The sequence below is a fragment of the Erpetoichthys calabaricus genome, chromosome 10 (genome assembly GCF_900747795.2).
Source record: "Erpetoichthys calabaricus chromosome 10, fErpCal1.3, whole genome shotgun sequence".
Taxonomy (NCBI): domain Eukaryota; kingdom Metazoa; phylum Chordata; class Cladistia; order Polypteriformes; family Polypteridae; genus Erpetoichthys; species Erpetoichthys calabaricus.
The window spans coordinates 162,364,692-162,390,492 of NC_041403.2; the positions used below are offsets into that span (position 1 = coordinate 162,364,692).

Below are 25,801 nucleotides of genomic sequence, written 5' to 3' on the forward strand. Positions count from 1 at the left end.
TTATGGTGTTGAAAGGTCCATTTCAGGTTCATCGTCAACTTTCAGGCAGTTGACCTCAAATCTTCATCATTTAGCATTTAAGCAATCAAAGTGGACAAGGCAGAGAAGCTCACCGATGAGTGCGGCCATTTGCCTTGACCTCAAAATGAAAACGTTTTTGACTGCATGAACAAGTATGGGGCGCCCTAAATGGAAACTATGAAATGGCCTATGGATTGACTTTAAGAACTTTGCATCTTTAATTATTCATTCTACTCTTATAGGATTGAAGATCCTAAATTTCACAAGTGAACTCACATAAAGCCTCACAGGATATGGAAATGGTGGTGCAACACAATTATAAGTGACCAGGACAGACACTTGCTTTGCACCTCATTTGAGTTGTAATTCATTCTGTTTCGACTTCACGAGTAGCTTCCAAAGAGGACAAGGAGCATACAGTACAGGCTTCAGAGAACATGGAAACGCTCTCATCCTTACAGTATGGCGGATGACATTTTATGAGTCTGTGAGGTGAAACACTTTTTTAACGTTTGTGTAACCTCGACCAGCTCCATGTGTGTCTCCATGTTCTTATTATTGAAGAATTTATATTGGAGTAACAGCTGAGATGCACTGTAGTGATTGTCTTCCAAATTCTGAACACCTCAGTCATGTTACCTTTTATTCTTTGCACTTTAAGTTGAGAGGTTCAACTCCTTCAATCTCTCCTCGTAACCATAGTCTTTAAATCAATCTAATTACTCTGCTTATGGGACTTTACATAGCACGCCATTTTTAGGCAGAAGTTCTTCTGTGTGTTTGGATGTGGGGAGGTTCTGGTTTATTGTAATATACTGTATATAACTGCTTAGTACATTTAAACATTTTTTTTTACAAAATTAGTTTTTTAATTTCTGTATTTTTCCAAAAACTCAGAATCAATTTACTTTATTAGCCCTGGAGTTCAATTAAAGCAGAAGTTGGTGGGAACAAAAACCTGCAGCCACAGTGGGTGTCCAGGGCCAAGTTAGAGAAACCCTGACTTAGTGAATACCTCATTGGCAAAAGTGACACGCATCGTCGTCTTTGAAATCTCCAAATACTCACCCAGCTTATTACGCACATTCAGCAGTAGTAGCCATAGTTGTAGTAGTTTATATTTTATTATTATTAGTTGTAGTATCTTAGTAAATTTTTATTATTATTATCGTGGTATATGTATTATTTATCATAGTAGTAGCAGTAGCAATTGTAATTTTATCATTATTATTATTATTAGTAGTAGTATAGATAGATAGATAGATAGATAGATAGATAGATAGATAGATAGATAGATAGATAGATAGATAGATACTTTATTAATACCAAGGGGAAATTCACATAGTAATAGTAATTGTTGTATTTTTAGCACTAGTATTATTATTATTAGTAGTAGTATTATTAGTATTACTGGTAATAATAGAAGTAGTACTAGTAATTGTATTATTATTATTATTATTATTATTATTATTATTATTATAACAGTAATATTTCATATATTGTTTTTTAGAAGTAGTAGCAATAGTAATTGTTTTATTTTTATCATTATTATTATTAGTAGTAGTAGTAGTAATAATACTAATTGTTGTATTATTATTATTATTACTATTAGTAGAAGTACTGGTAATAGTAGAAGTAATTGTATTATTATTATTATGAGTAGTAGTAGTAACAATAGAGGTAGAGCTAGTAATTGGTGAATTAATTAATTATTATTATTGTAGTAGTAGTATTTATATATTGTAGGTTTTAGTATTAGTAGTAGCAATAGTAATTGTATTATTATTATTATTATTATTATTATTATTATTGTTTCAGCTGCATTTTGCATATATTTTTATTAGTAGTAGTGGCAATAGTAATTGTTGTATTTTTATTAATATTATTATTAGTAGTAGTAGTAGAAGTAGTAATTGTTGGATTTTATTATTATTATTATTATTATTAGTTGTAGTAGTAGTAGTAGTGGTAGTAGTAGTAGTAGTACTGGTAAGTAGTAGTAGTAGTAGTTGTATTATTATTATTATTATTATTATTATTATTGTAGTACTAGTATTTTATATATTGTTTTTATTAGTAGAAGTAGTAGTAGTTGTATTATTATTATTATTATTATTATGATTGTAGTACTAGTATTTTATATGTTGTTTTTATTAGTAGAAGTAGTAGTAGTTGTATTATTATTATTATTATTATTGTAGAACTAGTTTTTTATATATTGTTTTTATTAGTAGAAGTAGTAGTAGTTGTATTATTATTATTATTATTGTAGAACTAGTTTTTTATATATTGTTTTTATTAGTAGAAGTAGTAGTAGTTGTATTATTATTATTATTATTATTATTATTATTATGATTGTAGTACTAGTATTTTATATGTTGTTTTTATTAGTAGAAGTAGTAGTAGTTGTATTATTATTATTATTATTATTGTAGAACTAGTTTTTTATATATTGTTTTTATTAGTAGAAGTAGTAGTAGTTGTATTATTATTATTATTATTATTATGATTGTAGTACTAGTATTTTATATGTTGTTTTTATTAGTAGAAGTAGTAGTAGTTGTATTATTATTATTATTATTGTAGAACTAGTTTTTTATATATTGTTTTTATTAGTAGAAGTAGTAGTAGTTGTATTATTATTATTATTATTATTATTATTATTATTATTATTATGATTGTAGTACTAGTATTTTATATGTTGTTTTTATTAGTAGAAGTAGTAGTAGTTGTATTATTATTATTATTATTATTATTAGTAGTAGTAGTAGTAGTAGTATTAGAGTGGTTGTTTTTGTTGTTGTTGTATCTCATATCACAAGTGATGCTGTTGGCTACATCAAGTAACAAAGAGTAACAGCACACTGATACCCTGAGCCAGTATTATTATTATTATTAATAATAATAATAATAACAACTAGGCCTTCATTTATAAGGAAACAAATCGATTACGTGTATAACTGTCATTGAAGTCTGAATCTGTGGGCTGCCCTCCACGTTGCAGTAACCCATCCCGTTCCCAGTTTTCCCAGACACACCTGAGGTCATCCATTGCACAAGGATGTCTGAGGAGCTCGGCCGACAGCAGCAGTACCACAGATGACGTGGTGACCTCATGGATGACTTTGCCTTTTTAGTGTTGTTGTGATAACACAATAACGAGGCTGAAGAAACCCCTAAACAATCACTTAACACTTTTGATTAATTGGAAAAAAAAAGGATTTGTATTTGAGTTTAAAAGGTTATAGTAAAGTTTGTGAAGTGTGCTTTTTTGTTTATTAATTATTTATTTGTATATTTATTGTTGAAATTAAATGATGTTATAAGAAACACTAATGTAGCAGACTGAGGGAGCAGCAGATTTTCACTTTGGGCCCCAGTTTGGCCAGGGGTGGCACTGCTGGTAATTACTACAGCAGCACAAGATAATATGTAAAAGGAAAAAGACAAGCTGGGACTGCGGCTGATCTCACCAAACCTGAGAGACATTAGTGGAGTCACTGGCACTGTCAGGCTGCACGTTAATGGAAATTTGAAATATGCTGCTAAAGAGTTGAGTTGTCGTGCCATCCTTTCAGATTCCGAGGTGTGTCTCAAGATGAGATCCAGCAACTGCACTGCTGAAGTGTGACTATGCCAGCCCAGCCCGCTCTTCATTCTGTCATTACGGTTTACTAACTCAGCTCCTCCATTAGCCGGATGTTTTGGTTTTTTTTAAAGTGTAAAATTCTTAAGCCTGATAACAGAAGCTGGGGTTTTGTGGCTGACTGAAATGTGCAGTTGTGTTTAGCGACACTTTAATCTTTACTCTCGTCCCTTCTTCCTCTGAATTGTGCACACCAGATGCTGCAGCTGACGGAAGGCGCCAACCTTTTTCTCTTTTTTAAGTCACAGTGTTACCAGAGTAGCTAAACATACTGGAGAACTTCTCAGGGGGCTTTATTCCACAATTTTTCAGTTACCAAAAGCATAAATGAAAGAAAAAAATGTAAAAAGATGGATTTCCAGAAAATTCTGAAAATATTCAGACTCCTTCAGCTTCTGCACCCTTCATTGTGATGCACGTTTAACTTTTAAATGGAAACGTTTGCCATTTTAGCCCATCAGTCTCCACTCAGTCACCCATAATGAGAAATCGGAAATCAAAAACTGAAATCACTTCTTCATACAAGTATTTAGACTGTAAATTCAGGACCTTTGGCAGCTGTTCCATCTTCAAGTCTTCTTGGGTAACTCTACAAGCTTAGCACACCCAGATTTGGGTGATTGTTTTCCGTTCTTCCCAGCAGATTCACTCAAGTGCTGTTAGATTTGTTGGGAAGCATCTGTAAAGGTGCCATCTTCAGGTCACAGTCAGGGCCACTCAATGGCAGTCATAGATCCCCTCAGACCATTCCAGTGTTGTCTTCACTGTTACTGTCATGCTGGACGATGAACCATCATCTGGGTCAGAGTCACCATGTACTCTGGAGCAGGTTTTTTGGAGAAACTCTCTGTGTTTGTCTGCATTCATCCTTCCCTCAATTCGGCCCCAATCTCCCTGTCCCTGCACCCCCTTAACATGTCACTGTCACCACTGTGCTTCACCAACGAGATGATATTAGGCAGATGATAAACAGTGTTTCTTCTTCGATAGACATAATGCATGGAGTTCTGCCCAAAGAGACCAGAGAATCTCCCCCTCATGCTCTCAGAAATCCTGTAAATACCATTTGGCCAACTCTGATCATAAATGTCGGACTGATGGAGTGCTGCTGAGGTGGCTGCCCTTCCCACAGGTTCTTCCATATTAGTAGAGGTCCTTGACCAAGTCCCTTCTTGCCCGGTTGCTCAGTTTAGCTAGATGGCCAAGTCTAGGAAGGGAAACGGTGTTTCCAAACTTCTTTCATTTCACAATTACTGAGGCCACCGTAACCCCTGGGATCACTCAAAGCTTCAGAAACGGTTTGATTCCCCTTGGCCTGATCGTTGCCTCACCATAATTTGATCATGAAGGTTCGCCAGAGAGTTCCTTGGGTTTTTATCATGACATGCAGTGTGAATTGTGGGACCTTCAATGTATGGGCACACGTGTGTCCAATCAATTCAGTTGACCACTGGTGGACCTCTCAAGGAGAACGAAAGCAAACTGGGCACGATTTGGAGAGCCACAGCAAAGGGTCTAAATATTTCTAGGAATAATAGATTTCAGCTTTTGAGTTTTATTAATTTTTCAAACCATTCTAAAAAAAATCGTTTTCACTTTGCCATTATGGGGTATTGAACGAAGATTGATGAGCAAAAAATATTTGGACGTGAGGGTCAGTAGGCTCTGTGCCCAAGGAACTAAGTTACCAAAACTATTCTAGAACATCTCAGTAATTATTTACCTCTCTGGTGCTGATCTCTCTGATCATAAAGTAGGTCATTGCGATAGCAATTTATGAGAAGAATTCATAATTAATTGAAGAATTACGGTATTTGAGGGTTCCTCTAGAGGACCTCTTGCACAATTTGGCTCAAAAACTAATCAGCACATCGTCATCTGATAACAGGCTTAAGTTTCAAGTTTCATATTTTTTAGTTCTAGACTGTCCTCAAGAAACTGTGATGCTCAGACAGACAGACACACACCCATCATCGAGAAATCAATGTTTTTGGTATCAGAGGACTCTAAAACATCGAGATCCATTGAAAAAAATGGAGATCGAAATTTTTGAAGAATCTAAAGCTTTTTCTCCTCCCCCATAGAGGATAGGTTATGGGGGCTGGGGGACGCGGCGCATGACAAAAATGGCAGATTCATGCAGTTCTAAATAAAGTGTGCAGAAAATGAAGGGATCTGAGTACTTTCAGAATCCACTGTACATCAGAACTACAGTGTGTGTGTAGCACAATGCTGGTTTTCACCTTCAATGAGATAAGGAAAGAAAAATAAAGACGATCAGCGGCAGAGTTTTCAAATGTTTCAAACTACTCTTGAGGATTATTTTTGTGTTTTTTTGTCATAGATAAAAACACAGCATCACGTTACCCGAAAGCGAAAATTAAAATAAACACTGATCACATATTCGTGAGAATACAAATAGTAGCAGCAGCAGGCAGGCGACTCTTCTGCCGGTCAGTTCCTTAACCACTGCAAGGAGGACATCCTGGTGACACTGGGGACAGGCAGGAACTGGCGTTGTGGTGAACGTTTGAACAATTTATATGTATAATAAGCCATTAGATCTGTGACTGTGGCAAAACTAAAGTAGGGGTCCACTCTTAGAAAGAAAGAAAGAAAGAAAGAAAGAAAGAAAGAAAGAAAGAAAGAAAGAAAGAAAGAAAGAAAGAAAGAAAGAAAGAAAGAAAGAAAGAAAGAAAGAAAAGATTTTAAGTTCATGGTGCTGTGAAATCATACTATTGTAATGAATTCACAATGGATTCAGAAAGTATTCCAACCCCTTTGCTTACTGCACCCATCACTGTGTTGTGCATTAAACTTTTAAATGGTTAAGTTTACCATTTTTGCCCGTCAGTCTCCACTCAGTCACCCGTAATGACAAAGACAAAACATGTTGATTCAGAAATCAAAAACTGACATCTCTTATTCATATTTCTGACCGTTAATTCAGTACCTCTGGCAGCAATTCCAGCTTCAGGTCCTCTTGGGTAACGGAGTGGTGGCTGTGAGGCTAAGGATCTGTGCTGGTATCCCGAAGGTTGCCGGTTCGAATCCCCGTCACTGCCAAAAGAGATCCTACTCTGCTGGGCCCTTGAGCAAGGCCCTTAACCTGTAATTGCTCCAGGGGTGCTGTACAATGGCTGACCCTGTGCTCTGACCCCAAGGGGTGTGAGAAAACTAAGAAATTCCTAATACAAGAAATTGTATAAGGCGAAATAAAGAGCAAAAACAAAAAAAACAAGCTTTGCACACCTGCATTTGGACAATTTATCTCATTCTTCCAGGCAGACCCTTTCAAGCTCTGTAAAACTCCCATCTTCAGGTCACAATCAGGGCTTTGGCTGGACCACTCAAGAGTAGTTATAGTCATTTCTTGAAGCTGTTCCAGCATTGACTTCACTGTCATTGGAAGGCTGGAAGATGAAACGTCATCCCAGTTTGTGGTGGTGTGAAATCGTGGGCAGGTTTTCTTTGGGGCTTCATTCATTGTTCCCTCACTTGTTCCCTCAATTCGGACTAATTTCCCTCTCCCTGCACCTCCATAACATGAAGCTCATACCCCCAGTTGACACCATCTATCTATCTATCTATCTATCTATCTATCTATCTATCTATCTATCTATCTATCTATCTATCTATCTATCTATCTATCTATCTATCTATTATATAGTGCCTTTCACATCTATCTATCTATATGTCTGTCTGTCTGTCTATCTATCTATGTATCTATCTATTATATAGTGTGTTTCTTTTATTTTTACTTGTGCAAATCTTGAGTGTGTGTATTTTTGATAACACTGGTTGTCGGTTTTTGTGTTTTGGTTTATTTTCTTGTGTCCATGTAGCAATGCCTTATATTTTGCACTTTCCTACTGCAAAAAAATTTCCATCTGGGATAATAACAATTCTACTTAACCAACCTAATAATAATAATATTAGATAGATAGATAGATAGATAGATAGATAGATAGATAGATAGATAGATAGATAGATAGATAGATAGATAGATAGATAGATAGATAGATAGATAGATATGAAAGGCACTATATGATAGATAGATAGATAGATAGATAGATAGATAGATAGATAGATAGATAGATAGATAGATAGATAGATAGACAGATAGATAGATAGATAGATAGATAGATAGATAGATAGATAGATAGATAGATAGATAGATAGATATGAAAGGCACTATATGATAGATAGATAGATAGATAGATAGATAGATAGATAGATAGATAGATAGATAGATAGATAGATAGATAGATAGATAGATAGATATGAAAGGCACTATATGATAGATAGATAGATAGATAGATAGATAGATAGATAGATAGATAGATAGATAGATAGATAGATAGATAGATAGATAGATAGATAGATAGATAGATAGATAGATAGATAGATAGATAATATCAACAAATAATAGCTGTGGCACACTGGCTAGTGCCACCAGTTGCCAACTTCATGATGTCTGCTTGTTATCACAGCCCATTCTGCATGAAGTCTGCAGGTTCTCTCTGTATCCATGTTGCGTTTTTCTTTGCAATTCCTTTCTACATTACAGAGACTTGCATGCTGGATTTAAAGATGTCCCAATGTCAGTGTATGTGTGTGTGTGTCCTGTAATGGATTGGCACCCTATCTATCTATCTATACTCAAACATTTCAACTCACTTCAGTTCATTTTTATAGATTGCTTCTTACTGAATGTTGGCTCAGAATGTTTGAGCTCAATTAGCTCTGTAATGCATTAACAGCAAATTACCAATCATAGAACAGTTTTATTTTATTGCATTCAACAGTAGCATTTACATTTATTTGCTTAGCAGCTGCTTTCATCCAAAGTAATTTACAAAGGCGTGATCGTATACAAGTAAAAAGTTATTTTAAGCCAGAGGTCTGAGTGGCGTGTACTGTGTAATGGGTCCCAGTGTCCATGAACATCAAAAAGCACATCGGTGATGACGTTGAAAGCCATTTACTGGTACATGAAACGTTAACCTTTTCAGAACAGACCTGAACTGTGGTGACGTGAGCGGTGGCTGGCCTGCTGCTGCTCTTGCTGTTGCTTTCAGGGCGTTTTGCAGGTGTTCTGATGCGAGGCTCTTGTGTGCTGAGCGACAGCACGCGGTGTTAAAAGCAACGAGGCTGTGACTTTACCCAGTAGGTATACAGAAAGCTCAAGGCATTGCCCTTTGAGTCAAGTTTCCTTTCACGGGTGCAAGTTGTCCAAGAGTGTGTGAGAGAAGATAGCAGAGAGAATCAAAGAAAGGAGTGGTGGTGCTGTGCATTTTGCATAATTTTCAGATTCAAGCGAGTAGAAAGTGCAGCCAGCGACAAGGGCCTCTTTAACAGAAACTCTTAACTTTTAACCAGCAATGTGTGAAAGTGAATCTTTTTTCCGGTTACTTGTACATAATTTAGTTTATTTCTCTTGTATCGTTGCTGACAGATTGAACTCAAGTACAAAGTCATGACTTCTCATGGAAGATGAAATTGAGGCTGAACTTGAACGGGCTGACAGGTATAACATATGAGAGTGACTGTGATGTTTGCGTATCTCCTACATGTAACATAAGCAGGTTTATCGGGGGTCCTTCTTGTCACGTGTACAATTCTTACTTGCATGTGCAGATTAACACACGTGACAAGTTGCCACGAATAGTGAGCACTGCACCTTCAAACCTCTGCCGTCTTTGTTTCATTAATCTCCGAGTTCACAGCAACAGCCAAGTCAAGCTTTACGAATTTTCTTCTTTTCCCAGCAAACGCCATTATAAGATACTTTATGAGGGATTCTGTGCAACTGGCATCTGCCACAGCATACAAGACCTTCATTAAAGTGAATACATCAGATGCCAGCAGTCAACGTCCGGCTTCATAGAGTAAGACAGGGCTGCCCAAAACTCAGTCCTGGGGGACCCCCCAAATGGCTGCAGGTTTTTGTTCCCACCTGCTTCTGTTTTTAATTGGACTCCTGGGCTAATTAAGTCATGTGTTATTTCCCAAGTTCTGTGTTTCTGTGTTGAACAATATAGAAATTAGAAAACTATCCATCCATCCATTTTCCAACCCGCTGAATCTGAACACAGGGTCACGGGGGTCTGCTGGAGCCAATCCCAGCCAACACAGGGCACAAGGCAGGGAACCAATCCTGGGCAGGGTGCCAACCCAACGCAGAATTAGAAAACTAAGTTTGGTAAAATATATATATATATATATATATATATATATATATATATATATATATTAAAATGTACCAAGCAGTTATATGGGAATAATGTATTCATTTTTCTTTTTAACAATATTTTCATCTTGATTTTCATTCTACCTTTCCAGTTGTTCTAATTGTTTAATTAATCCATTGTTTAATAATTAGAGGGTCTGACACTAAAGTAGTTGCAGCCTTTCATGATTCCATGTTGTTTGCCTCAGGGGTCTGCTCTGCGCGTTTTTAATTGTCATTAATAAAATACAAACTGCACAGAGAAAGGGCCAAATAGAATGAAATCAACAAAAGATACATAAACATTTAAATCAATAGCAAAAGCAGAAATATTTTCTACTTGTTTTCTCCATGTAAAAATCTTTCTGCTTTGCTTTTCTGAATGTAGAATGAGAGAAATAAAATACCAGCTAATTAAATGAGCTCAGTTCACTGATTAGGAATCTGATTGGAAGAAAAAAAACTGCAGCCACAGGGGGTCCCCCAGGACCGAGTTTGGGAAGCCCTGGAGTAAGACCTTCCATTAAATACGCCATTCAGCTAAAACAGGAAAGTAGCAACTGTTTCGGAACGAAACTCCCACCCCTCCCGGACCATCACTCCAACCCACCACCACCTTACACGATCAATTTTAAACTCGTAACTTGTGAAAAGAAGAAGAAGAGACACAAACAGTTCTTATCACCGACATACTGCTCTTTGTTAACACCAGGTGTTATCTCCTAATTAGAAGGAGACCCACATTCTATCACCGAATAATTTCTAGTAATACAGCAAGAAAATAAATAAATAAATGACACGAGGTTAGTGATACCTTGACTGTGGCTTAGAAGAAGGACCACAAAAGGGGTGAAGACCTCCATTTCTGGTTACGATGAACTCCGGAGCTGCAGTCTCAATCGGAACATCAGATGCTATTGTTCTGAACAGGATGTGCAGCTGCTCTACCAGCAATGCCTACAGAGATATCATTGGCTTCTCTCACAGACAGAAGTCAGCAAAGCTCAAAGAGATGAAGTGCCCTACTGCTCCACTCGAGTTGAGTCTGTTATTGTAAGTGTGGGGTGTGGACGATGAACACAGACCAGACAGCAGGTGTGGTTAAGAAGCAGCTTTATTCTTCAATGTCACAGTGAGTAGAGTTTCAGAAAACAGGCAATCAATATTACTTGACAGCGTCAGGTCTGTTCTGAACCCCGTTTTAGGGTGAGGCAACCGTTTTTATAATCTTAGGACGCGTGATTTAATATTCATTATTAAATGTAACAGCTTACAAAATCCTTGAGCCAAGTTGCCAAGCAACCCCAGAGTGGCTTCTTCTATCTACAAGTTCAACCTCCCTTTCTTCGCCCTTTGTTATGGATTTCAGAAGGAAACGCGATAAGACAGAGTCAGTTTGAGGAATGCTTAGACCCTGGATTCCTTTGCTCATCAAAACAAGCTTTTACACAATGCTTGGCCTTGCAGAGCCCACTTCTGTTGAAGTTAAAGACATGGGTTAGTACAAGGGAGCGAAGAGAACATTCATCTTCCACAGGGGACATGACTTTCTACTTCAGTTTTAAGTCTTTGGATGTTTGAGTAGAGCTTAGGGGTACACGTTACTGCTCAAAGGCTGATCTTCGATGGCGTCACCGAGATTCTCATGTCCATCCATCTTTCCATTTTCCAACCCGCTGAATCCGAACACAGGGTCACAGGGGTCTGCTGGAGCTAATCCCAGCCAACAAGGCAGGGTGCCAACCCATCGCAGGACACACACAAACACACCAAGCACACACTAGGGCCAATTTAGAATCACCAATCCACCTAACCTGCATGTCTTTGGACTGTGAGAGGAAACTGGAGCGCTCGGAGGAAACCCACGCAGACACGGGGAGAACATGCAAACTCCACGCAGGGAGGACCTGGGAAGCGAACCCAGGTCTCCTAACTGTGAGGCAGCAGCGCTACCCACTGTGCCACCGTGCCGACCAGGTTCTCATTTCTGTTTCATTAAAGAATCGACTTTGTCACAGATGCGTCTCCTAGAATCCCTGAGGAGCAACAGCTTTAGACAAAAAAAAAGGCGACACAAGGTTAAAGATCTCTTTTCGAATCTTGTTTTTGACCTCATTCAGGACTTCATATTTTTTTATCAGACTGATGCCTTTGCCCAGGGTGTCTTACAACATTTTAGATACGTCTGTCTACTCCTTTACACTTGTCACGTTCGTTAATGGATTGGCCTACTCCCGCCACCTTAATAAGAACACACTGTGGTAAATCAGTCCTAGACACAGACAGACAGACATACAGCATCACAGCAAGGCCAAAAAGCACCATAATGTGCCCATAAATAAACTCAGTTTCTTTCTTTCTTTCTTTCTTTCTTTCTTTCTTTCTTTCTTTCTTTCTTTCTTTCTTTCTTTCTTTCTTTCTTTCTAAGAGTGGAACCCCAATTTAGTTTTGCCACAGTCACAGATCTAATGGCTTATTGTACATATAAATTGTGCAAATGTTCTCCACAACGCCAGTTCCTGCCTGTTCCCAGTGCCACCAGGATGTCCTCCTTGCAGTGGTTAAGGAACTGACCGGCAGAAGAGTGGCAGGAAGAAGATCCCTGCCTGCTGCTGCTGCTGCTGTTTGTATTCCCACGTACATAGTATGAATATGTGATCAGTGTTTAATTTCATTTTTATTTTTGGGAAACGTGATGCTGTGTTTTTTATCTATAACAAGAAAATGGCAAAAATATCCTGAGGAGTACAGGGGGTCCTCAGATTACGACGTCTCGACATACGACGTTTCGAGTTTACAACGCTCACGCCCATAAAAACTTGGAAAAATTGAGACGTGAGTGTTCCGGCTTAACGTCGTTAGCGTCATACTTACAGACTATGTGGGTGCGCGCAGCGGAAGAATACGCGGTGATGTGGCGTATGACTGAGGGAGTTGGCAAACAAGTTTGGTTGCACGCGAAGGAAGTGTTCTGTTTGTGTTGCTTTGTTTGGCGACTTTTTGGCCCTTATCATGGCTCCTAAATGACAGTCAGAGTCTTCAGATGGTAGCGCTTTGAAGAAGAGGAAAGCCATCACGATGGAAGTGAAATTAGAAGAGAGAGATCAGAAGGAATAAAGGTAAGGAATATTTTCCATCCATCCATCCATTATCCAACCCGCTGAATCCGAACACAGGGTCACGGGAGCCAATCCCAGCCAACACAGGGCACAAGGCAGGAACCAATCCTGGGCAGGGTGCCAACCCACCGCAGGACACACACAAACACACCCACACACCAAGCACACACTAGGGCCAATTTAGAATCGCCAATCCACCTAACCTGCATGTCTTTGGACTGTGGGAGGAAACCCACGCAGACACGGGGAGAACATGCAAACTCCACACAGGGAGGACCCGGGAAGTGAACCCAGGTCCCCAGGTCTCCCAACTGCGAGGCAGCAGCGCTACCCACTGCGCCACCATGCCGCCCAGGAATATTTTTTGACACTCATTTTTTTCTGTTACTACAGTAGAGTATATTTATGTCCTTTTCCTTTTTCTGTGGCTTGGTTGTGTTTTTATCTTCTAGATTATGATTTTGCAAATGTGTTAGGATAGATAAGTGACTTAGGATAGGGTGTGTTTCGATTCGGGTTACATCACTGTCGTAGGAGCGGAATTGTGTTGTAACCCGAGGACCCCCTGTAGTTTGAAACATTTGAAAACTCTGCCGCTGATCGTCAACCTCCCGACTCCGGCTTTCCGAATGGAGTGAGGCGGCTCCCTTTTTTATGTTGCACACGGATCTGCTCCAGGCTCTCCTTGACAATCTCTCTGGCAGCACTTATGGTGGAAGGTTTTGGTGGAAGTGCTGCAGTCCACGGCTCCGGAATCGCCAAGGTAGCCATGGTGCCCCAACAGGGTTGAGCTTCCAAGCTCCATTCCCATGGCCCCAATGCAAACCGGGGTTGGGGTCGGGGCTGCCCAATCATTAATGGGACCATATAAATGCATCACCACGCATCTTCAGATCATCCGAGACTATAAAGCTGTGAGCTGTCACTCGCTATTTGATCTTTGTATTTTGATTTTTGATCGCCGTTTTGGGCTCTGATAGTTTGGTTTCCCGGTATGAACTCGGCATGTTTCTCAATCTTGTCAATCTCTCCAGAAAAAAAAGCAACATCTGTCTCTTCTGGAACGACACCCCGAAAAACACAAGTAGCAAAGTGGGAGGCTTCACCCTGAGTGTGATGGTCGCAACAACTGATCAGCATTCAGATTCCCGGTCTGGTGACTCTCCATTTTACCACGTGGGATTTCCACCTGCATCACAAAGACATTCAAGTCAAGATGGGGAGCCTGCACTGGGACAGCGCGTTTCCGCACCCACTACATGACAAAACAACTCGAGATCCTGGTTGGCAAACCCCCAAGGCAGACACACGGTCCAGTCCCACCCTCTTTCTGCTGCAGCCAGGTGTTACATGGGTGACCCCTTGGCCTGGTCCAGCCACTCGAGTCTCCAACAATGAGGGTCCTGTGAGCCGGATCACCCTCGGGGAAACGTGCCACATGGCCATAGTGCTGTAACTGACGCTCCTTCACAATGCAGGTCATGTGTCTCATTTGGGACTCCATGAGCAACACAAAGTCAAACCAATGGTACCCAAGGATTTTCCAGAGAGACACACATGAAGGAGTCCAGTCGTTGTCTCAGGTCACTGGATAGCGTCCATGTCTCGCAACCATATAGCAAGACAGGAAGCACCAGGACTCTAAAGACTTGGACCTTTGTCCTTTTGCAGAGATATCGGGAGCACCACACACCCCTTTCCAGCGACCTGATGACCCCCCCATGCTCTCCAAATCCGTCTACTGACTTCATAGGAAGAGTCACCAGAGTCAAATGGATGTCACTGCCAAGGTAAGTAAACCTCTCAATGACGAGGTCGACACTCTCTCTGCAGACAGACACACTGCTGATGGCCGTGCCCAAGAGGTCATTAAAGGCTTGGTTCTTGGACTGAAGAAAGAACAAAGACATTCCAGTCCAGTAAACTGGTGACTCTAAACTGGCCCACTAAGGAAAGGTAACTGGCAAGGACGAGTAAGTCTGCCACTGTTTGGACCTTCTTGCCCAGGTGGTGCGTCCCACAGGCTCAGCCTGATGCAGTCATTTCAGGTAATGGGCGGACGATCTTCTCTGCACAGGAACGCAATAACTGAAACGTTCTTGCACTGCAAAACTAAATTGATCATCCTTTTAAATGAGGATTTATTAGTTCAATTTAAAAGTCAGCGTATTATTAAAGTATGCTAATTTTTGATAAATGTGAGGTCTGGCATCAATCGTGAAGTAAGGACACAATACCAGCAACGGAAATAACCACAAATATGACAAATCAGCCAGGCAAGCAAAAATCACTCACACCGTCTCGGCCGGCGTAGTGCGACAAATTCTGCAAGGTGTTGCATTCCTACAAAACAATGCAAGATATGACTTACTGCGTGAGTAAAAAGAAAAGAAAACGGCAGAAAAAAAAGCAGCGCAGTGTAGCAATTTATGAGAAGATGCAACTGTATAAAGCCACCAGATGAAAATCTCATAACAGTGCACAGTTACCATTCAGTTACCCTTTGCCACCAGTTCTTTTTTATTTAATTTAGTTATTTATTTTTTTGATACTCTGGCAAGACGGGCGCAGAATGTACTGTCTCATGTCATCACGGCCATCAGAGAACAGTGACATTTGTGTGTCTGAGAGGCCCCTCTGCTCTCCGGGTGTGACGCTTTCTTCAGAACAATTCTTTTTGTTTGTTTGCACACAACTCAAAGTGCCAATGGAGTTTCATTAGTCGCATCCTTAATCTTCTGTATATTCTGTATATTCTAATTTCTGCTCTTCAGATCTTTCCCTCTATATCCATCTGCCCCCTTAAGTGTTGCTATTGCTGGATGTTTCTTTTTGGCTTTTTCTTTTGAGTCTTCTGTCTCGAAAGTCAACACCCAGTATCTGAATAAGGCTTAACCTTAACATTAATAAATAGTAAAGAAACAAATGACATCAAAAAGACGCAGAGAGGGAACAAAGAGCTTCTGCAAAAGGTTGCCATCTGCACGGTTTGTAGATGTTGTGCAAACTCTTTTCACATTTAAAGTTTATAATATTGTACTCATTTCACTTAACTGCCACAGATTACTAATACATCCTGAAAAATGTAAAGCACAGTAAGCCGACAAAAGCTGTCCACTTGATGTTAAAAATGTGATAATTGACCATATGAGGCGATTGCCAGTGAATGTTCAATTTTATAAGAGATACATTATAAATAAATGCACTAACCATCTAAGACAAGTTGAAATCTAAATAATCAACATAGCCTGCCACATTTTCAGTGTTAATGTTTTCAGTGCACCTTCTATTAGAATGTATTTTGTAATGGATGTAGTAATTAAATGCATTGCATTTATCATTCCAACAGATGGTGCATCACAAACATTTGCATTCATGGCTACACATGTTTGTAATGCACCATCTGTTGCAATGACAAATGTAATGCACAAGTCTCTGTTATCTGCCATTTGTTATAGACTTCAAAATTCATTGCTACAAATGTTTGTGATGTGCCACCTGTTGGAATGATAAATGTGATGCACATGTCTCTATTATGTGACATTTGGTATGGCATTCGTCAAAGCAGTGTTAATGTCTGTGATGCACCATCTGTTGGAATGACATATTCAATGCATTTTGTTGCTACAAATGTTTGTGATGTGCCATCTGTCGAAATGACAAATGCGATGCATATGTCTCCATTATGTGACATTTGATATGGAATTTAAAATTTATCATTACAAATGTTTGTCATGAGCCTTCTGTTGGAATGAAAAATGCGATGCACATGTCTTTGTTATGTGCCAGTTGACATGGGGATAAAAATTAATTGGTACAAATGTTTGTGATGCACCATCTTTGGAATGACAAATGTAATGCATATGTCCCTGTTTTGTGCCATTTTGTATGGGATTTGTAAAAGCAGTGTCCATTTGTTTGAATGACAAAAGTAATGCACCAAATGTTTGCAGTGTGCCATCTATTGGAATGCCAAATGTAATTCATATGTCTCTGCCATGTGCCATTTGGTATGGAATTGAAAAAGCAGAGTATTTGTTTGTAATGCTCCATCTGTTTGAATGACAAGCGTAATTGCAATACAATTTATTACTCTGAATGTCTGTGATGTGCCATCTGTTGGAATGACAAATGTAATGCACATGTCTCTGTTTTGTGCCATTTGGTATGCGATTTGTAAAAGGAGTGTTAATGTCTGTGATGCACCATCTGTTGAAATGACAAATGCAATGCATTTTATTGCTACAAATGTTTGTAATGTGCCATCTATTGGAATGACAAATGCAAAGCATTATTACATCATTGTTAAATGCCATGTGGTGTGGGATTCATAAAAGCAGTGTTAATGTCTGAGATGCACCATCTGTTGAAATGACAAATGCAAGACAATTTATTCCTACAAATGTTTTTGATGTGCTGCCTGTTGGAATGACAAAGGTGATGCATGTGTATCTATTATATGCTATTTGGTATGGGCTTAATTAAAGCAGTGTTAACGTTTGTGATGCACCACCCTTTGGAATGGCACATGCAAAGCATTTTCTTATTGCAGTTGTTTGTGATGCACCATCTGTTGGAATGACAAATGTGATGCACGTGTCTCTGTTATGTGCCATTCGGTATGGGATTCATAAAAGCAGAGTTAATACCTGTGATGCGCCAGCTGTTGGAATGACAAATGTAATGCATTTTATTAACACAAATGTATCTAATGTGCCATCTGTTGGAATGACAGAGGCATAGCAGCCAGACAGGCCCACAGAAACTCAGACACATAGACACTTGTCCTTTTTCTTTAAAGTTTCAATAAAAGAAATTTATAATATTTAAAAAAAGCATTGCTTAATTTCTTGACCTAAACTTTTCAAAGGCAGCTGTGCTAAAATGAACAGGAAGAGGAAGGAGCATGCTAAATAAAGCCTATGATGTATTATCCTGATTTTTTTTATCCTACGCAGTGCTAACAGCTTGCTATTACAGTATTTACCAAATTTTTTTTTTTTTTCATCTTGAAGAGCTCTATACTCTATACATTATACTAATGTATAAGAAACAAATTGCTGTTGAAATTAAGAATCTTGGCCATCAATGAAGCTAAAGCGGAATCTCCTCATGCATTCCTCTGGCAGCAGGTCTTTCTTTCAGTGGCTGGCTGAACCTCCGTCAGGCCGTCGTTCACTGCTGGAAGGCAGTTGCTCATTTTGTGGCCTCTTTTGCAGGTCATGGCCTCACCCACGCTTCTCGCACAACACTGCTGACAATATCCGGCATGACATTTCATCACTGCACCTGCAGACAGCTTACTGCGACTCACTTGAACGTGGCAGCTCGTGCTGAAGGTGCCATCTGCATTGCGCCACTTCTTCTTACAGCAAGATGGCACGGAGTGGTTCCTGAGGGTCCAGTACACGCGGATATCTTCAGGATAGAAGCCCGTGACCTCACAAGAGTAATGGTGTGATGAGCTGTTGGAGAAACCAGCAGTTGTGGTGATTCTCACCTGGGGCATCACTTAGAAAAAGGAGAGAAAAGAAATGGAAGTTATTCTTAAGAAGCTTTTCAACATATAAAACTAATGGCTGCCTTCTTTATGTTTTCCTTAAATTTGACATAAGCACCCAAATTTATCAAGTGGCTCAGAGTAGAAAAACAGTTCAAACTAAGTCCAATACCTAGGAGTGATGCCAATTTGGTCCTTTTCTTAGGAGTAGGAGTAAAAGCATTCTATCAATTTTCCTAATTTAGGAAACTCCTCCGAACTTCACCAGAATGTAGAAGAGCTCGTGAGCTGTCCAGAGAACCCAAGCAGATGAAGCTCTCATATTGTCTGACACTAATATTTGGCAGAGTTGTGATTGTCCACAGGTTAACATTTGTGTGTTCCTTAAATTAAATGCTGGCTCCTCAACTATTACTTTGGACCCTTTTCTTCCTATCAATAATTAGAAAAGTGGTGTAGTCGGCAGGATTGGGCTGCTAGTGAGGATTTCAGACCTGGTAGATTTTCAAGAGATGGTGCAGCGACTCATGGAGCAGGTGACCCAGTTGTAAGTTCAAGCTGCTGCACAACAAAACCAACATCATACAGAAGTGGACCCCCCCAACACAATGGCATAGAATCCAGAAGCAGAGACTTGAAAATGACATAATGCCAACCCCTGTGCCAGTTTCTCCTAACTTAGCTTTACCTTCCCTTCTTCAGACTGACACCTCAGACACAAACACTAGCCTGGGCGCCATGTTAAGTCAGGGCATTGTGGAAGCCCTCAGCCTCAGACTACTGGAACGGAAAACAGGGTACACAGTGGTTGAACAAGAGGCCCTAGACGTCAAGTGGGCCATTATGAACCTCAGGTACTACCTTTTGGTTTGGGAATTCATGTTGGTAATTGATCATGCCCCCTTTCACTGATCGTGTGCCCACAGGGACTGCAATTCTCAGGTCACCCGGTGGTTCCTGAGTCAGCAGTCCTACAAGTTTGGGGTCAAGCACAGGGTATCATTGCTGATGCCCTCTCCCAGCTCTACAACCTCTTGGCTAGGTCTTCCTACTCCTTTGGGGCTGAGCTAAGTGGGAAGCCGTGTCACACATGTGCTTCTGGGGGGGTCACCTTCAGGGCTCAAATACCACCACAAATCAAGTGAACGTACTGTCACTAACTGTCCTTTCTCTTCTGTCTACAGTTCTTAGAAGAATCCAAGAGAGGGCATGTGACTTTGCTTTAGGAGGCCTACAGAAGACCCTGTCTTAAGACGTGCTAAAAGGATTTGTGCCCAAAGAAGTTTGTCTCATTTTGACCCAGAGAACTCAAGCAGACAGGGCTCTCAAGTTTCCAAACGCTAATAGTTTGTTGTATTGTGATTGTAAAGGCTGGATTGGTTAGGGTTAGGGGTAGGGTTAGGTTAATTAGGTTCAGTAATGGATGGATCAATGTAAGAAAGACATGGCATCAGTAGCAACTTGCAAAATCAGTTAATAGGATACAAAGCGTAGAGATATGAGGTCAATTCTTTCCCTCACAGGAGGCCATCAGAGGTGCCTATCAGGGATCTGTGTGTAAATTGTTAATGTTATCTGATTCAAAGTAATGACATAAGTTCAAATTTAGTTAGTAAACGTGCCCAATTTCCCAAAAAAAGGCATCAAAAGAATGTAAAAATGCAATGGAACTGATTCTTCACACAACAGGTCATGAAAATGGGGAGCAAGCCACTAAATCACCTAGCTGAAGCCGTAACCTAAGGGACTGGAAGGATTCAGCTAGTTATTAACAAACTGAGCAACCTCCTGTCTGTGAAGCGTCTGACGTTCTTCTTCTGACTTTATGTGCAGAGTTTGCATGTTCTAACATTAGAAGGCAATTGCTGCAGGACAATCAGTCCAATACCTGTGATTAGGGGATTCAGCTTGAACACAGCAGACAAGGGTTCATCGTCATAATCTTCTTCTTGTTCTTCTTCATTTCCTTTCTTCTGACATTCCACAGAGGATTGGATATCTTCTTGAGTGATTTTCAAAGACAGCCGACTCATAAGAACATTTCCATTACTGCTCGTCGTGATACGATCAGGAGGAAGGGGTCGGCCATCCTTCAGCCATATTAAGGTTGGCATACTGAAGCTGTTCACTTGGCAAGTTAAGGTGACAAAACTACCCAACTTCACTCGTCCGGGGGGTCCAGTGATGAATACATTTCCTGGGAGCAGAAACAAAAATAGTTTGTGTAAATGATCAAATAGAACTACCAAAATAATGAAAGATATTGAAAATGTCAATTAGTTATCAAACCAATGCCACGATAGTCTATTTGGAAGAGGCTCTTCAACAAAAGAACCCAGAATACAAAAGATTAGATAATGCAGTTTTACTATCTATCTATCTATCTATCTATCTATCTATCTATCTATCTATCTATCTATCTATCTATCTATCTATCTATCTATCTATCTATCTATCTATCTATCTATCTATCTATCTATCTATCTATTTATGAGTTACAAATGGTCCCTGTTTAGGTTATAAATGGTCCCTACCATCTATCTATCTATCTATCTATCTATCTATCTATCTATCTATCTATCTATCTATCTATCTATCTATCTATCTATCTATCTATCTATCTATCTATCTATCTATCTATCTATCTATCTATAAGTTACAAATGGTCCCTTCTAAGGTTACATATGGTTCCTACCATCTATCTATCTATTGTGACAGATAGAGGGTGCTGTCATCCTCTTGAACCCTCTGACTTGACTCCAGACACCAGGTAAAAGTCCAATAATTCGTTTTATTTGGACAATACAGTGCACAAAGCACCCTCCTCTCCACAATACTCAAATAATACACAAATAATCAATCAATACAATCCTCCACACTCCCAGACGCGTTGCCACCCTTCCATCCAGCTCAGCTCGATGTCTGGGATTTCCCATAGTCCTTTTATAGTCCTTGACACGTCATTCTTCCTGTCGCTATGACTATGACGTACCTTCGGGTTATAGGGCACATAATAGTCTCTGGACCTTCCTGCAGCGTCCCCTGGAGGTTCCCCTGGTATCCAGCAGGGCTGTGATGAAAAACTCCACTGTCCATGATGCCCTGCTGGAACTCGGGGCACCTCTGTGTTGCATGAAGGGCTCCACCTGGTGGCCTGGGGGTATTGGCCGGGATAAAAGGCCGGCCATGTCCCACACTATCTATCTAGCTATATCCCAGATCAAAGAATAGATGAACAATTAGTCCACCAGCATTAATGGTGGCAGTGCCTCACTGGCTGGAGCCCAGTTTGGACCCCAACAGGATTGTCTGGGCAGTGTAATGCGAAAGGGCAACACTTTTGGGGTCCTTGGGTGCCACAGAAGGGCTCTGTGAAGAATGGACCACCCTAATTAGGAAAGCAATACCGAGGTTACCAGACGTACTCCAGCGTCCAAGAAAAAAGAGAGCCTTCTCAATGCATCGAGGAGTCAGAGTCAGGAGGAAGGTGGATGACACTCACAGAGTAGACAAAAGGAGAACAGCGGTGCTTCACAGGTTAGTCATATGATACTGGACTGATCTGATACTGCGGCAAGGTGCTGTTGTGAAGTAAGTAACATTTTTATTTGTCTTGAAATCATGTGCAGCTGAGATACGTCTGGGCTCTGGAGTGCCCCCTAGTAGTCTATCTATCTATCTATCTATCTATCTATCTATCTATCTATCTATCTATCTATCTATCTATCTATCTATCTATCTATCTATCTATCTATCTATCTATGAGTTACAAATCATCCCTGTTTAGGTTACAAATGGTCCCTATTATCTATCTATCTATCTATCTATCTATCTATCTATCTATCTATCTATCTATCTATCTATCTATCTATCTATCTATCTATCTATCTATCTATCTATCTATGAGTTACAAATGGTCCCTGTTTAGGTTATAAATGGTCCCTACTATCTATCTATCTATCTATCTATCTATCTATCTATCTATCTATCTATCTATCTATCTATCTATCTATCTATCTATCTATCTATCTATCTATTATAATGCATCATTCACTTGTATGTGTCTTTTTATTCTAGATAGTTTCTATTTGTGTATTTCATACCATAATGTTGTTTGTGTGTACTTTATCATACTGATGAACTGATTACTTATAACAGTTTAGTTTTCACCAGTACGATGCTCAGTCAAGTTCCATAATTTCAGACTTTGCTCTAAGTACATAAGATTCAGAACTACAGATTCATGTCAGACACATGCAGTACAATGTAAATGTAGGTCACACCGCCATACCCACCGCTGACATTCAGTCGGTTCCCACCGCCCGCAGCTATAAGCGCCCCTGTGCTGCTGAACTTCTCACAGTAATAAACGCCCGTGTCATTGATGGTAGCGTCTGTAATTCTAATGGACTTATCCCTCTGATGAACATGTTCTGCCCAAGAAACCCGTGATGCAGATGTCTTCTTCTCTATGGTGTCCTCGGATATAAGAATCTCCCGTCGCTTCCCGTCCACTTTGTACCATTTCAGTGGTCCCTTGAAGAACGTATTGGAGAGAAAGCAGCCCAAAGTAATGGCTTCTCCTTCTTGTATTCTCAGGGGTTTGGCTGGCTGTATTATTGTTAAACCTGCAGAATTGATCAGAAAGAGTGTTTATAAATTACAGACACTTTACTACTTCCCATTGTCTTGATTTTTTTTTCTTCCTATCCTTGTTTATTTATTCATTTATTTATTCGCTTTTTGTTTCTAGACATGTGCATCCTCTTCATGATTTAAGAGAATGGCACTGATTACATTTGACATTAGTAAAAGAGTGACATTCATCACACTCTCACAAAACAGAGATTGGGACCCCTACTTGTTAGGGTTTCCAACTGTGTTGTTGTATTGTGTTTGCTTCCAGGAGGGGCTTCTCACAGAATGGTCACTGCAATTAGTATCTCTGTCAATGGACACCTTTGAGGAGTTCGGTGCCCCAGGCAATCGCCTGCCATTCCTGTCCTGTTGGTACACCCCTACTAGGTTCACCCATCTTAAAAATGAATGAAATAACTTTCTCAAGAAACACGTCCATCTCTGGTTTGTTTTATTATATATTACCCCTACTTGAATTCCCCAGATGCCCTTTTCTTGACTTCCTTTTGAGGAATGGTGGCACCAGCCTTGCTCAAAGTCTGTGCTTATTCCACCTGGGTTGACTCTTGTCTTGTAATCAGTAGACTTGGTTACCCTAAACTAGTGTGGCACCCGGCTGGGGTTCATGCCCGGACGGGATGCCCAGGAGGACCGGAGGAGGGCTTGTGCCTCCTCCAGAACACGAGGGGGCGTCCCCCCTGGTTGCTGTGGGGGCCACGGGTACAGAGCTTGGAAGCTCTACCCTGTAGGGGCATGTGGTCACAGCCAGGGGGGCGCCCCGATGCCTTGGAAGCCCTGGACCTCAGCACTTCCGCCACACCCGGAAGTGCTGGGGGGAAGAGGATTGTGGACACCCGGAGGACTTCTGGATGTACCGCCAGAGCTTCAGCCACACAGGGGTGTGGCTATGGAAACCCTCAGAATGCACCTGGAGTCCTTCCGGGGTGAATAAAAGGGGCCGCCTCCCTCCAGTCATGGGCAAGAGTCGGGAGGAGTAGGACGGAGCTCGGAGGAGAGGCGGACCTGAGAGACTGAAGGCATTGTGTTGTGTGGCCAAGGACTAAGGGGTGATTGGTGCCAAGGCACTGGGTTGTGTGCACTTATTTGACTTGTATATAGTGTAAATAAACGTGTGTTGGGACCTTAAAATGCTCTCCGTCTGTCTGTGTCTGGGTCATCTTCCACACTAGATAAGCAGAAATGGATTGATAAACATTCGAATGTTAGAAGAATCTGGATGAGGACAGGCCATTCAGCCCCACAAAGCTCGCCAGACCTATCTACTGTCACACACGGGCACAATGGAGGCAGCTGGAAGGACCAAATGAAGGGTAATTCTACACCAGGCCAGGAGGGGGCAGTAAACCTTTCTGTTTTATCTCTGCAGACCAGACACGGGAAATTCTACCTGATACCAATGACGGCATTTCCATTCCCCGCCCATGATGACGTCACTTCCGGTTCCGGACCCCGAAAACTCACATCCGGTTCCGGCCCCCCTGATGACATAACTTCCATCAACCCACTTTAAAAGCGAGACAACTTCCATTTCTATTCAGTTCTGTTTTGGACTCAAATCTGTACGCATCTGTGCAACATATTTGCCCTTTTGAAGCCAGGATTAAGTATACGGCTGGCTGCCCCAAACCTTTCTGTATGTCAAGACTGTTCATTTTCACACGATGTGCTTCATTCAAAGTCACACCAAGTCGAGTTTTGATGGTGCCAAAAGTTGTACTGTCTACAGCACTGCTTGGTATCTCATTCCAAAAAATCAGTATCACGTGAGATTAGGTTTCCCTAATTACGCTGTACTTACCATGTAATTACCTATTCAATTACAGAGTAACCAGGTGTTATTACCTTGTACTTACTGTGAAGCACAATGTAATGATATAATTAAGTACTCAATTGTAATTGTTATTCCACAATTTATATACGAAGGACGTTCTCAAAGTTTCTGCACTTTTCTTTAACTCTATGTATTAAGAGTGTCAAAAATAAATGACGTCACTTTTCTACATGGCCACCTTCCTTTGCGATGCAATTTTCCCAGCATCGTACCAATGTCGAGTGCATAACCAGTGATGCACCGTTGCTTTCACATCATCGTGGCTGTAGCTGGACATCCGGAACGATCTGCATCCGTCACACTATTACGTCCATTTTCAAACATTTCAATCCACTCCTAGACGACTCCACGAGACAGAACTTAATTCTCGTACTGAGCACACATGCGGAGACATGTATGACAGAACGCTGTTCCTCTTTGGTGCAAGTTTCACATCCATCTTCACCACAGGGTGACAACTCTTATACTAAACTGCAAGGGCAGCCAGACAGATCTAGTCACATGACACTCTCAGACACGATCAATTGCTACTCCTTACGCCTTCACTGTAAAAATATAAAAGTGCAGAAACGTTTTGAACGTCCCTCGTACATATGTACTTAAAACACTGTGGAATAACGATTACAATTGTGTACTTAATTATAGCATTACATTGTGTTACACAGTAAGTACAAGGTAATAACACCTAGTTACTCTGTAATTGTATAGGTAATTACATGGTAAGTACAGCGTAATTAGGGACACCTAATCTCAAGTGATACCGAAAAATCCCCTCCTTGAATTTAATGGTTGC

General features: G+C 40.4%; 2 protein-coding genes across 3 annotated transcripts in view; both read right to left on the bottom strand.

Annotated features, from left to right (window-relative positions):
• LOC114659712 (tyrosine-protein phosphatase non-receptor type substrate 1-like) overlaps positions 1-10,899 on the bottom strand; it is a 33,883-nt gene extending 22,984 nt beyond the window's left edge. Inside the window, exon 1 of the mRNA XM_028812334.2 lies at positions 10,714-10,899. Coding sequence (XP_028668167.1) covers positions 10,714-10,762 — 49 coding nt within the window. The 5' untranslated portion in view covers positions 10,763-10,899. The remainder of the gene's footprint in view (positions 1-10,713) is intronic.
• A 6,901-nt stretch (positions 10,900-17,800) lies between these two features.
• LOC114659709 (signal-regulatory protein beta-1-like) overlaps positions 17,801-25,801 on the bottom strand; it is a 39,328-nt gene continuing 31,327 nt past the window's right edge. For both annotated transcript variants that reach the window (XM_051932660.1, XM_028812330.2), the window contains exons 3-5: positions 22,814-23,146; positions 20,407-20,715; positions 17,801-18,529 (exon numbers count right to left, since the gene is read on the bottom strand). In XM_051932660.1, coding sequence (XP_051788620.1) covers positions 18,129-18,529; positions 20,407-20,715; positions 22,814-23,146 — 1,043 coding nt within the window. In that variant the 3' untranslated portion in view covers positions 17,801-18,128. The remainder of the gene's footprint in view (positions 18,530-20,406; positions 20,716-22,813; positions 23,147-25,801) is intronic.